Source organism: Bubalus bubalis, chromosome 5 (genome assembly GCF_019923935.1).
Source record: "Bubalus bubalis isolate 160015118507 breed Murrah chromosome 5, NDDB_SH_1, whole genome shotgun sequence".
NCBI lineage: Eukaryota > Metazoa > Chordata > Mammalia > Artiodactyla > Bovidae > Bubalus > Bubalus bubalis.
The window spans coordinates 50,571,901-50,585,945 of NC_059161.1; the positions used below are offsets into that span (position 1 = coordinate 50,571,901).

At 48.1% G+C, this 14,045-nt stretch overlaps 1 protein-coding gene across 1 annotated transcript in view; it reads right to left on the bottom strand.

Moving 5' to 3' along the window:
* The window catches only part of LOC102404008 (kinesin-like protein KIF28P), a 61,051-nt gene that overhangs the window by 14,533 nt on the left and 32,473 nt on the right, over positions 1–14,045 (bottom strand). The window contains exons 10-14 of the mRNA XM_025286022.3: positions 12,089–12,143; positions 10,480–10,603; positions 8,858–9,002; positions 4,810–4,928; positions 4,058–4,165 (exon numbers count right to left, since the gene is read on the bottom strand). Of these exons, the coding sequence (XP_025141807.2) occupies positions 4,058–4,165; positions 4,810–4,928; positions 8,858–9,002; positions 10,480–10,603; positions 12,089–12,143 (551 nt within the window). The remainder of the gene's footprint in view (positions 1–4,057; positions 4,166–4,809; positions 4,929–8,857; positions 9,003–10,479; positions 10,604–12,088; positions 12,144–14,045) is intronic.

Below are 14,045 nucleotides of genomic sequence, written 5' to 3' on the forward strand. Positions count from 1 at the left end.
ATGTGGATAACTTTGAAGATGACCATGACCCAAGGAATGTAAGTGGCTCTAAAAGCTTGAAAAAGCAACAAAACGTATTCTCCCCTCAAGCCTCCAGAGAGCAACATCCCTCCTGACACTTTGCTTTCAACCCAGCAACATCTGTGTTGTGCTTTTTACAAATTCATTTATTTATTCAATTTATTTTTGGTTGTGCTGGGCTTTCTTTGTGTGGACTTTCTCTAATTGTGCTGAGTAGGGGTTACTCTTCGTTGCGATGCATGGGCTTCTCATAGCAGTGACTTTTCTTGTTGCGGAGCACAGGCTGTAGGCACGTGGGCTTCACACCGTTGCAGCGCACAGGCTCAGCAGCTGCAGCTCCTGGGCTCTAGTTGTGGCACATGGGCTTCACTGCTCCGCAGCATATGGAATCTCCCCAGTCCAGGGATCAAACCTTTGTCCCCCACAGTGGCAGGCAAATTCTTATCCTCTGCACAACTAGAGAAGTCCTGCGTTGGGCTTTTAACCTACTGAACTAGAAGATAATAAATTGGTGTGCTCACACCCAGTGAGCAGAAAATCCAGGAAAAGAGCCTGGCACTGGTCTGTCCCCTCAGTAGGTGAGGGACAGGGCCACGTACCAACAGTGATTACTGAGAGAGTGGACAAAAGCACAAGCCAAAATAAGAAGAATTCCAGGTAGGCAGAAAATTGCTTGATGATAAATGCCACATGAGAAGTGGTTACCAGAGGCGTGGCCACCATGGAGGAGTAGGAACGTCCTGAGCTGCCTCCTCCCGTCAGCATGCCAAAATTAAAACTATTTACAGAGCAGCTGTTGGCGAGGAAGAACTAAAGATTAGCAGAAAGGATCCCTTGCAACTGAAGGTATAAAGAGGGAACCACAAGAGGATGGGTAGGAGGGGCAGAGACACAACATAATGAAGACCCACCCCAAGGTGGGCAACTCACAAACAGGAAGATGATTACCATTATGGAGCTTCTTGCCAAGGAGTGAGAGGTCTGAGCCCCACATCCGGCACCCTGGCTTGGGAGTCCTGCACTGGGAAGACCAGCTTCCAGAATGTTTGTCTTTGAAGGCCAAGCCGGGCTTATTTTCAGGAGAGTTAGAGGGCTGTGGGAAATGTAGACTTCATTCTTAAAGTGAAAGTGTTAGTCACTCAGTCGTGTCTGACTATAGCCCGCCAGGCTCCTCTGTCCATGGAATTCTCCAGGCAAGAATACTGGAGTGGGTTGCCATTCCCTTCTCCATTCCTGGGATCGAACCGGGTCTCCTGCATTGCAGGCAGATTCTTTACCATCTGAACCATCAGGGAAGCCCCTCACTCTTAAAGCGCTCATGCAAAATCACATGCTCCAAAATCCAGTACAGAGGTAGTAATTTGAAATATGCCTGGGTCAGATCCCCTGGCTGATCTTGGAGACCCTCCTGGTCAGATCCCCTGGCTGATCTTGGAGAACCTCCTGGAGACACAAGAGGCAACTGGAGCGCCCCTGGGGGATACAGATGCTGATGGAAGCCTTGGGAAGGGTGCAGAGGGTTGTTCTACAAAGAGGATACAAGTGCTGACAAGCACTGGTTTGAGTCTTCCATCTAGTTTATTAGGCCTGGGATCTGGCCCTGCACACCAGCTAGTCAGCACCAGTCCTAGGTTACCTCAGGCCAAGCAGGCAGTGGCAGGGGTACAGCCCCAACCACCAGTGGGCTGTTTGCTAAGGAGCCCCTGAACCCCCAGCTGCCAGGGGAGCCAGCCCCATCCACCAGAGGGCCCAGGCCCCAGCCCTGCCTAGTAGTGCATCAAAACCATCTCTAGGTCCCGCAGGACCATGCAACCAGAGCCTGCAGGACACAGCCTCACCCACCAGTAGGTCCACAGCAACTCCAGGACCCGCAGGACTCTGCAGCCAGAGACCTAAGACCTGGCTTCACCAGCAGGCCAGCACTAGCCCTGAGACCCCACAAGCCTCAACCCAGCCCACCAGCAAGCCCATGGCAGCTCTGAGAAACTTGGGCATTTCAAGAGCTGTCTCAGGATCCAGCTCCACTCACCAGTGGGCTGACACCAGCAATGGGACACCCCAGGTCCCACTGGCAGCCATGTCAGGAACCGGCCTCACCCACCCACAGGCAATAGTAACACCGAGACCCCTAGCCCTGCAAACAGAACCCAGCTCCATTCCATTCATCAATGGGCCAGGACTAGCCCAGGACCCCTGGGGCTCCACAGCCAGCCACCTCAGGAGGCAGCCATGCCTACCAGACCACCCACAGTAGTCATCCCACTACAACAGAAGGGCCCACACAGCCCATGAGGGAGGCACCCCTAGAGCATACAGCTCTGGAGACCAGAGGGGAGGGCACTTCTGGGACACATAGGATGTCTCCTACAAAAGGCCACTTCTCCAAGATTGGGAGACGTAACCAACCTACCAGACACATTGAAATAAAACAGAAAATTAGTCAAGATAAGGCAATAAAGAAATATGTTCCAAATAAGATTAAAAAAAAAAAAAAAAAAAAACAAGAACAAAGTGAAGTGGAGATAAGCAACCTACCCAATATAGAACTATAAGTAACAATCATGTTGTTCAGTCCCTCAGTCATGTCCAACTCTTTGCAACCCCATGGACTGCAGCACGCCAGTCTTCCTTGTCCATCACCATCTTTCAGAGCTTCCTCAAACTTGTGTCCGTTCAGTCAGTGATGCCATCCAACCATTTCATCCTCTGTTGTCCCCTTCTCCTCCTGCCTTCAGTCTTTCCCAGCATCAGGGTCTTTTCTAATGAGTCAGCTCTATGCATCAGGTGACCAAAGCATTGGAGCTTCAGCATTAGTTCTTCCAGTGAATACTCAGGGTTAATTTCCTTTAGGATTGACTGGTTTGATCTCCTTTCTGTCCAAAGGACTCTTAAGAGTCCTTTTCAGCACTACAGTTCAAAAGCATCAATTCTTCAGCACTCAGCCTTCTTTATGGTCCAACTTTAATATCCATGCATAACTACTGGAAAAACCATTGCTTTGACTATATGGACCTTTGTCAGCAAATAAAAGATGCTCAGAGAACTTCACTGCTGCTCAAACTTTTCTCTTGTTGCCAAGAGCAGGGGCTCCTCCCTGGTTTTGGTGCACAGGCTTCTCGTTGTGGTGACTTCTCTTGTTGAGGAGCACAGACTCTAGGGCGTGTGGGCTTCAGTAGTCGTGGCACATGGGCTTAGTTGCCCTGAGGCACTTGGGATCTTCCTGGACCAGGGATCAAACCCATGTCCTCTGCATTTGGACTACAAGGAGAGCAAACCAGTCAATCCTAAAGGAAATAAACACTGAATATTCATTGGAAGGACTGATGCCGAAGCTGAAGCTGTAATACTTGGCCACCTGATGCGAAGAGCCGACTCATTGGAAAAGACCCTGATGCTGGGAAAGACTGAGGGCAGGAGGAGAAGGGGATGACAGAGGATGAGATGGTTGGATGGCATCACCGACTCGATGGATACAAGTTTGAGCAAGCTCCAAGAGATGGTGAAGGACAAGGAAGCCTGGTGTGCTGCAGTCCACGGGGTCGCAAAGAATTGAACACAACTGCGCAACTGAACACCACCACCACCTGCATTGGCAGGCAGATTCTTTACCACCAGACCACCAGGAAAGCCCACCTTCTGGAGTCTTAATGAAAGTGTGCGTTTTCTCATTGCTCAAAACGGTAGCCCTCTCTCTCAGGCACTCACACGAACACCATTTTCAGCTGGTGTTCAGGCTCCCTTTGGGTACTAAAACTTTGGAGTCATGATAAAAATAAATAGAAAGTTTTCACTGCCTGCGGGTGGGAAAGATCCCAGGTCTCGGTGTTGTGTGGGATAGAGGAACCAGAAGAGGAAACTCGGAGGGTCCTCCTCTCCCCAGAGTCAGTCCCCCAGAATCCCACTCATACTTGGAGCCTATCCTGCCCCTTTGCTGGGGCTCCACAGGCTGTAGCAGGTAAAACTAATCTGTATCCCTAGGAAACCTCTTCAGAAACCCGTTGTGGAGTCGCACACCAGCCCCCAGGGGCAGCCTCACCTGATGAGTCCTTTGATGGGTCACCTTCACCGTGACCTCTTTTTGTAGGTCACAGCCCCTGGAATCTGATGAAGCTAAATTCTTCACCTTCAGCTCCATATTAAGTCCCTGGTAAGAAAAACACTTCTCACTAAACAATTTTACATTTCTCAGCACATACCATCTTTGCAATTTATTCTTCATCCTCTCCACACTCGGACTTTCTGAAAGAAGATGGTCCACCTCTTGCTCCTTGGAATTCCCATCAAGGGAAATGACAAAGCACCCAGAATTTCTCGGCAGCATCCTGGAACTATTTCATGTGTAAGCCTCACCAAAGGGACTGAGTCTTGTGCAAGTTTCCTGATGATTGGGATCCTGTGTCACCAGGGAGTGACTCCAAACCCAGGCCTTCTCTGGGGCAGAGAAGCCTTCAGGGTGTGTGCACCCAGAGAAGGACTCGAGGACAATCTGGGGTGGGGTGGCCATGGTGGGCAAGCATTGGTCTGGCGTCTTGGTGGTTCTGGAGCCGTGGGGGCCAGAGGTAGAAGGAATGGACTTGAGGCTGAAACTGGGGAGGCCTGGGGTGTTGACTGAGGCCCTGTCACTAGCTCACTGTGGGGTCTCGGGCAAAGCACCTGCCGTCTCCAGGCCCGAGGGTCTGGCATGTCTACACCATGAAGCCAATTCGGGGCAGTGGGAGAGCGGCGCTCGTTGAATCTGTCCTCTAAGGTCCTTTCTAGAGCTGAGATTTTACCATTTTCTGCACTTACCTTTTTCAGCTCTTCGCTCATTTGATTTGCTTCTGCAACCAGTGGCATCAGTTTGACGTAGTCCTGGAACACAGCCAGGACACTGGGGTCTGCTTTCCCATCCCCACTGTTCATAGCACCTAGGAAAGATCGAAGAGGGAGGGGAGGTCACTCTCTGGTTCTGGGATACCTTTCATCCATAAATAAACTTGCATGCTCTTTGCTTCCTTCATTCAGTTATTCATTCAACTGTTCATCAAATATTTATATTTTAAATTTATAAACGTGTAATTTTTTAAAAAGCAAGAAAGAAAACTAAGTGGGGAAGAAAAGTTACTGCCTCCCTTGCTCATCTCAACCCATGAATCTCGGCAGCATTGTGACAGGAGGTTCCCTGCCTCTGATTTTCAGTCTTGGTCTTGTGTCCTTGACCCAAGGTAGCTCCAGACTGTCCAGTGAAGAGGCTGGGGCAAGAATAATACAGCTGGCTAAAGGAAGGTCTGGGGGCTTCTCCTGAAACCACAGCTGGCACAGAAGCAACTTGTCCTTACTTGTGTTTGGGGTGGCTTGGAGGAGGGGACCATGGACACAATGGGTGAGCCAATCCCCCCTGCCAGACCCTGGCTGGTGCTGCCTCCTGTCAAGAACTCTCAGTTATTTAGGGATTTCCTGTGCTGAGGTCTGACTCCCCATAATTTCCCAACAGCCACCTTGCTGAAGAATCAGTCTTTGCTGGTGCTAAGCACCTTTGACCAGGGTCAGGGCTTGTTCAACCTCACTGTGCTGCCAGCCCTGGGCTGGAAAATTCAACCCTGTGAATGAATAAATGAATATATAGGGTGTCCAGGCTTAGTATTAGAGTCTTATTGACTTGTTTTGTTCAGTAACTTGCAGACAATGAACAAAGAGGTCATTTTCAAATCCATTTATTTTGCTAAAATTCTGAAGAGAAACCTTTGGTGCAGGAAAAAGGGAGGATCTATTTTGCACATATGTAGGTGCACCCACGACACTCTCCTCATGGGTTTAGAAGACAAGTTTGCACAGGCGCCATGTGAGACACTCCACCTTTGGGAGTTCAGTATAGCCAGAGACCGAGGGTCTCTGGGTCTCTCCACCGAGGGGTGGAGCCCACACTCACCTGACTGGGCAGGGTTGGGGGTGTGGGTGGGCAGCAGGTGGGCCCTGGCACCACAGCCTCTCCTGAGGGGAGTGATCTGGGGTCTGGGAATGAGAGGGGAGGCAAGGTGGTCAAGAACCTCCATCTGAGGCAAGGGAAGAGATGAACAAAGAGAAATGACAAAGCTCCTGAGTGTTCCTGTGGACAAGGACTCCCAGGTTGTTGTGAGGGAGTTGAAATACAGCAGTAGCTAGAGGGAGATGTAGCTAGAGGGAGCTAGAGTAGCTAGAGGTCTTTTCCCATCAGAAAAGGCCGTGAGGCTGGGAAAGATTAAATGCAGGAGAAGGGAACCACAGGGGATGAGGTGGTTGGATGGCATCACCAACTCGATGGACATGAGTTCAAGCAAGCTCTGGAAGTTGGTGATGGACAGGGAAGCCTGGCGTGCTGCAGTCCATGGGGTCGCAAAGTCAGACAAGACTGAGCTACTGAACTGAACTGAGGAGAAGAAGGGGACGACAGAGGACAAGATGGTTGGATGGCACCACTGACTCAATGGACATGAGTTTGAGTAAACTCTGGGAGACGGTGAAAGACAGGGAAACTTGGCATGCTGCAGTCCATGTGTTCACAAAGAGTCAGACACGACTGAGCAGCTGAACAACAACAAAGGGAGATGTGGGTCCAGGTAGGGCTTTGTAAGTTTGTTTTTATGGCAAAAGATAGTGGAGCATATTTGCATGTGATGGAATGATCCATGGAGAGCCTTTAGTGATGCAAAAGAGAAGGGGCTTTTCACAGACAAATGCTTGAGATAGTGAGAGGGGAGAGAATCCAGAGAACAGATGGAGGAAAATTGACAGATGTATTATGTTTGCCCATTCAGGGAAAATGAAAATAAACTCTGTGGTATTGAACTGGAATTGGCCATATGAGTATGAACTTATGACTTTACAGAATAGGTGAAGCTGTAATATGTGTGGGGGAACACATGTGGTAATGTAGCAGTTTGCACACGTAGCTCCAGATCTTGATTTATAAATGTCATTCTTTACCAAAAGGAATCAGGATCCTTGGGGGAAATGACTGACACCTGAGCTGGGGCTGAGAGACCACAAGATGCATCCGGAACATTTTTGATGCCAGAAAGTAAGCTAGTGCCTGGTGAGAAATGTCCGGGAGACACAGAGTCCAGCTTGAAGGGGTGCCCACTGACCAAAACGGGGATGGTTTGCACATCAAAATGAATTATGAAAGCAACAGATAACTTATTGACTAAAACAGGACTCTGAGACCACACTGATATAACTAAATGAATAAACAAATCAACAGATAAAACATTTCTTATAGTGCCTTTTTGTTTTTTCAAATATAGGTAGAGGAAATTGTGAAGCTAGGAATTCACCATTTGACAAAAATCCATACTGATCATCCAATGATCAAAGGATGATAAAACTAGTGGATGAAATTGTAATGAGGTATAGGATATCTACATATCAAAGTCTCTCCCCATAAAATATTAATTGAAAAGATAGGATTGCTCTCAGGTGGCCTCAGCCTGCAGCGGCTGGAAGCAGAGCTTCAGTTCCTCCACCAGAGATTGAAGTGGGGCTGTGGGGTTGTGGCAGTGAGAGCCCCAAATCCTCGCCACTAGACCAGAGGACAGTGAGCAGGCCCCTGGCCCTTCAGCTTTTCAGAAGAGAATTCCCACAAAGACAGAAAAGTGTTCTTGCCTGGAGAATCCCAGGGACGGGGGAGCCTGGTGGGCTGCCATCTCTGGGGTCGCACAGAGTCGGACACAACTGAAGCGACTTAGCAGCAGCAGGGAAGTAAGTAAAGTATTTATCAGGAAGGAAAAAGAGTACAGTACATGTGGATAGTTCTGGGAAAGATTGAAGGCAAAAGGTCACTCCCCTTTGAACCTTTAAGGAGCCTTTCTGCGCATATGTGGTCAAGGAAGTCTTCTGACTTTGAGAATGAGAAATATGTGGTCTGGGCAGGGTCCTGCCTCCTCTCTTAATTGTCCTGTTATTCTCTCCTGGAGCTTTGATCCACAGGGAGTGAATCTCCAGTCACTTAACTCTGGGGTGGCATTTACCTCTTGCCTCAGGATAACTCATTTTACAATGGAGAAACCTGGTAGACACCACCTTAACCAAGTGATCACAATTAACGCCACCAAAAATGGAGAAACTGACACCAGGTGCCTTCTGATGGGAGGCACAGAGGACACAGCATCACTTTGCTGGCATTCCTGCCCAAAACCTATCACCTCAATCCAATCATGGGGAAGCATCCTAAAAACCTAAAAAAATGACTGGTCTTTACTCTTCAAAAATGTCAAGGTCATGAAAGACAAAAACAGACCTGGTGAGTTGTTCCAGATTTAAGGAGACCAAAGAGACGTGACAACTAAATGTGGTCCTGGATTGGACCCTGTATCCCAATTTTTTATAAGGGAGGTTTTTGAAACAATTAGGTAAATATGCATGAAATTCATAGATTAAATAATAGTATCAATGTTAATTTTCTGATATTGAGAATTGTACTGTAGGTATTAAAAGAAAGTCCTTTTCCTTAGGAATAACACAATGAAATGTTTAAGGATGCTCAGTCATGTCTGACTTTGCAACCCCATGGACTGTATGTAGCCCATCAGGTTGCTCTGTCTATGGGATTCTCCAGGCAAGAATATTGGAGCATCCTTCAATTCTCAATGCATTGCCATACCCTCCTCCAGGGGATCTTCCCAACCCAGGGATTGAACCTACATCAGCATCTTTACCCTCATAATTAATTTTATGAATTAAATAAATCTTCCACATGTGCTTACTCTATGAAAATCATACCTTAATTTTCTAAACATTGTATTTTGACACAAAGATTATTTTCTTAAGGAAAGCAGGATTGCACATGGAAAATGCCAGAAGCCTGGCCTGGGCTGCTCACCGAGCTTGTCAGCACTCACTCCCTCAGCAGCCGCTCTCTCCAGCTGGAAAAAGTCATAATCAAATCTGCTCAAGTCCTCACTGCCTCGCTCGGAAGGAAACCCAATGTAAAGGTAGGCGCTGTTGGATCCCAAAATAATCCGGTCCTAGGAAGGAGACAGTGTGCTCAGAGGGAGGAGGGCAGAGCGGGTGAGGTCAGCCTGCTCCTCTGTGTGCATCATGGGCCCTCGTGAATCCCCAAGCAGGGGAGAGACCTGTAAATGAGGAGGGAAGAGGGGCCTCTTGCTTTCTCGTGCTTTTGTTGACTAATCCTTTATTCCGCACTCTCTGTCAGCCACTGGGGGAGTCAGTGGGGACTAGACAGACCCATCCCTCCCCTCCAGGACTTGATAAACTAATGATGTAACAGCCTGTGCAGGATGGGAAGGAAAAGGGCAGGGCTTCCACAGAATGTTCCGGGCTAATTCACACTGGGGATTACAGAGCACCTCGGGGAAGGTGCACTATTTAAGATGATACAACTGGCAAAGAACCCACCAGGAATGCGGGAGACCTGGGTTCGATCCCTGGGTTGGGAACATCCCCTAGAGAAAAGGCTACCCGCTCCAGTACTCCGGCCTGGAGAATTCCATGGGCTGTATAGTCCATGGGGTCGAAAAGAGTCGGACACGACTGAGCAACTTTCACGAGTGCTAAGTTTTGGTGAGGCTGAGAAGAGTACTGTTGACCAGAGCCTGGAAGGTCTGAGCATCAAAGAGTCATGTGACCAAGGGAAGCCCAGGCAGAGCAGTGAGGCCAGAGAAGCAGATGATGGGCCCACTCACTCTGGTGTCCTAAAAGGGTGGGTCACTGAAGGATTTCCAAGAAAGGAGTGGCTTGCTCCAGTGTGCTAGTCTAAAAGGATCTCTGCGTAGAGGGGTGGAATGGGCAGGATGCAGGGGAAGGCTCAAGAGGGAGGGGTTTTATATATATAATTATGACTGATTTGATGTACAGCAAAGACCACTACAACATTGTAGAGCAATTATCCTCAAATTAAAGTAAAATAGAAGGCTTTCTGTGGCTTCAGCATGGAGAAGGGACAGGAGAAGGGTCTTGAGCCCCTGTGCTACCGACAGGGTGGTGGGGAGATGCAGAGAGCCCAATGTTGGCAAGGTGCTGGCAGTTTTCTCCGGCGCAGATTTTTTTTTTTTCTTCTTAGTATTTATTCATTTATTTGGCTGTGCCAGGTCTTAGTTACAGCATCTAGGATCTAGTTTCCTGACCAGGGATCGAACCCAGGCCCCCTGCATTGGGAGCTCAGAATCTTAGCCACTGGACCATCAAGGAAGTCCCCCCATGGCAGGTTGTTAAAATCTAAAATATCATACAGCGTTAGAGCTGGAAGGATCTTGGCGAGCACCTAGTTCACCCCTCTCTGTTTTGTAAGCAAGGTCCAGGGAGGTGAAATGACTTCCCCCAGACACTCAGGGAGTTAATATCGCAACTCCACAGCTGTGACCTCGTCATCACTGGGACACGGTGGCAGAGGGACAGAAGGGGCTTAGCGCCCAGCCCTGCCGGCCTCACTCCAGCTCTCCTGGTTGGACTTAGGAAATCCTGTGGCTCCGCAGGGGAGTTTACCAAATGCTGCAGCTTTGTCTTGGTCGCGATGGGCACCCCATTAACGATGACCTTGCATTTGCCGTATGGAGTCACCGTCACTTTACCACCCGAATTCGTGAAGGAAGCATGTTTATCTGAAATTCTAAAAGGACAAGAATGTGTCTAAGTGACCACATAAATCACAATTTTGGTGAACAGTGTAGGTAGTTCTTTGTCATTTGCACAATTAGGCAAGGCCTACAGCTGCTAGGGAAGTCCGATGGGGCTCCTGTGTGCTCAGTGGGTGCAGGTGGAGAGGTGGGTGCAAGGGACCCTGCCTTGACCAAGAGGGGAGACAACAAAGCAATTGTTTATTAGTAGAACCAACCCCCACTCCCGACTCCTCCCCACCCTCCTGGGGCCAGGAGACACAGAGTCAAGCTGGAGCCCGCAGGGACTCACAAGTCGGTGGGATGGAGTGGAGAGAAATGGAAAGAATGGTGTTTCAGAGGAGACTACTGGGAAGGAGATTTAATAACAAGCCTACATATCACCAAGAAGTTTAGGTCTGTTTCTTCATCTTTATCTACACAAATCCAGACCTGAGATGTTACAAGATTTGGGGCCAGTATCAGAGGCATCAGTTTGGCTCCCAACAGATGTCACCTATGTGCCCTAACTGTTCTAGAATGTCCCTGGGCTCCTCGGATGTTGTGAATGTTTGACAAGCTGAGACACACTCAGGCCCAGGGGTCCTCAGGAGCTAGGTTTTAACCTCAGCTCAGCTGCAGTTCAGTCAATTCCAGACTTGTGGGTTTTTGGACCAGGGTCCCCACAGGAAGTGATCTGGAAAGAGGGATGAGGGGATTCCCAGGAAGAATTGGGGGAAAGGGGCTAGAGGCCATTGGTCAGGGTGAGTTAGTGCCCCTCCCTACAGGTCCCTCTCACCACCCACCCACCCTCTGCTGCCAACTCACACACACACCCACACACAAGGGCTGGGGTGGACTATGGAGGGCTGAGGTCTGTCACAGGGGACTGGTCAGTAATGCCCCGAGTCTATTGGCTGGAAATCTGTGGGCAGTCACGACACAGTGGGGCTGGAATCGGGGAGGAACCCTGGAGAAGCAGCCTCCCCGGGAGAGAGGCCACAGAAGTACGGCCCCCTACTCGGAGTTTACAAACCTGCCTTGGGTCCCTCAGGGAGGGATCAGCTCCAAGTCTGGGCTTTGTGTTAGTCCAGTTGGCAAGGGCTCCGAGCACAGAGATGCCCTTGCTCTTGGTGGTGAGAACATGAAAGGCCCACGCCACTGTACTGGGCCTGTCCTCTTAACTCTCTTCATTTCCTGCCACCATCTGCTCAGGTCCATTTGTGAGAATAAGTCCCTTTCTCCCAAGACCAGATCCAAGAAAACAAACTGAGCCCAGCAAGAGGGATTTCGGTGAGAGAAGAAAACCCTCCCATGTGACCTTCCATAATAAGTATTAGAGTGGGTTCCAAGATACATCTGGCAGTTCTCATCTTTGGCTGTCTGGCAAGGCTTGTGGCCTGCCCCGACAATGACTAGATGAATTTTGAGAGTGTCCTCTGGATGCAGTGGTCTCAATTCTGCAATGCTGGACAAAGGTACTGAGTCTGTTCACTTACCCCAAACCTTGAAGAGTAATGGTGTTTGAAGCTGCCTTACCAGCATCACACGAACCTGAAAAAAATTAAAATAACCTTTTTTTTTTTTTTTTTTCAAAAATTTCCAGGATTTGATCTTAGTAACATATCTGATGTTTGGGAAGTGCCATTTCCTCTCCAACTGGATCACTTGAAGGGATTTTCTCACTGTGATTTTCAATCATGATGGTACATGGACATCACCTTGCCTGGGGGATAATTGCTTTAATTTCTGCCTTTTTTGTGATATTCCTAACTTTCTGTTTGTTTGCTTAGGAAAATATTTTTTATTTAAGAATGTGCCATTAATGGGAAAAACTAGATATCTCTTCAAGAAAATTAGAGATATCAAGGGAACATTTCATGCAAAGATGCGCTCAGTAAAGGACAGAAATGGTATGGACCTAACAGAAGCAGAAGATATTAAGAAGAGATGGCAAGAATACACAGAGGAACTGTACAAAAAACATCTTCACAACCCAGATAATCATGATGGTGTGATCACTCACCTAGAGCCAGACATCCTGGAATGTGAAGTCAAGTGGGCCTTAGAAAGCATCACTAAGAACAAAGCTAGTGGAGGTGATGGAATTCCAGTGGAGCTATTTCAAATCCTGAAAGATGATGCTGTGAAAGTGCTGCACTCAATATGCCAGCAAATTTGGAAAACTCAGCAGTGGCCACAGGACTGGAAAAGGTCAGTTTTCATTCCCATCCCAAAGAAAGGCCATGCCAAAGAATGCTCAAACTACTGCACAATTGCACTCATCTCACATGCTAGTAAAGGAATGCTCAAAATTCTCCAAGCCAGGCTTCAGCAACATGTGAACCGTGAACTTCCTGATATTCAAGCTGGTTTTAGAAAAGGCAGAGGAACCAGAGATCAAATTGCCAACATCCGCTGGATCATAGAAAAAGCAAGAGAGTTCTAGAAAAACATCTATTTCTGCTTTATTGACTATGCCAAAGCCTTTGACTGTGTGGATCACAATAAACTGTGGAAAATTCTGAAAGAGATGGGAATACCAGACCACCTGATCTGCCTCTTGAGAAACCTATATGCAGGTCAGGAAGCAACAGTTAGAACTGGACATGGAACAACAGACTGGTTCCAAATAGGAAAAGGAGTACATCAAGGCTGTATATTGTCACCCTGCTTTTTTAACTTATATGCAGAGTACATCATGAGAAACGCTGGGCTGGAAGAAACACAAGCTGGAATCAAGATTGCCGGAAGAAATATCAATAACCTCAGATATGCAGATGACACCACGCTTATGGCAGAAAGTGAAGAGGAACTCAAAAGCCTCTTGATGAAAGTGAAAGAGGAGAGTGAAAAAGTTGGCTTAAAGCTCAACATTCAGAAAACGAAGATCATGGCATCCGGTCCCATCACTTCATGGGAAATAGATGGGGAAACAGTGGAAACAGTGTCAGACTTTATTTTTGGGGGCTCCAAAATCACTGCAGATGGTAACTGCAGCCATGAAATTAAAAGACGCTTACTCCTTGGAAGGAAAGTTATGACCAATCTAGATAGCATATTCAAAAGCAGAGACATTACTTTGCCAACAAAGGTCTGTCTAGTCAAGGCTATGGTTTTTCCAGTGGTCATGTATGGATGTGAGAGTTGGACTGTGAAGAAGGCTGAGTGCCGAAGAATGGATGCTTTTGAACTGTGGTGTTGGAGAAGACTCTTGAGGGTCCCTTGGACTGCAAGGAGATCCAACAAATCCATTCTGAAGGAGATCAGCCCTGGGATTTCTTTGGAAGGAATGATGCTAAAGCTGAAACTCCAGTACTTTGGCCACCTCATGCGAAGAGTTGACTCATTGGAAAAGACTCTGATGCTGGGAGGGATTGGGGGCAGGAGGAGAAGGGGACGACAGAGGATGAGATGGCTGGATGGCATCACTGACTCGATGGACGTGAGTCTGAG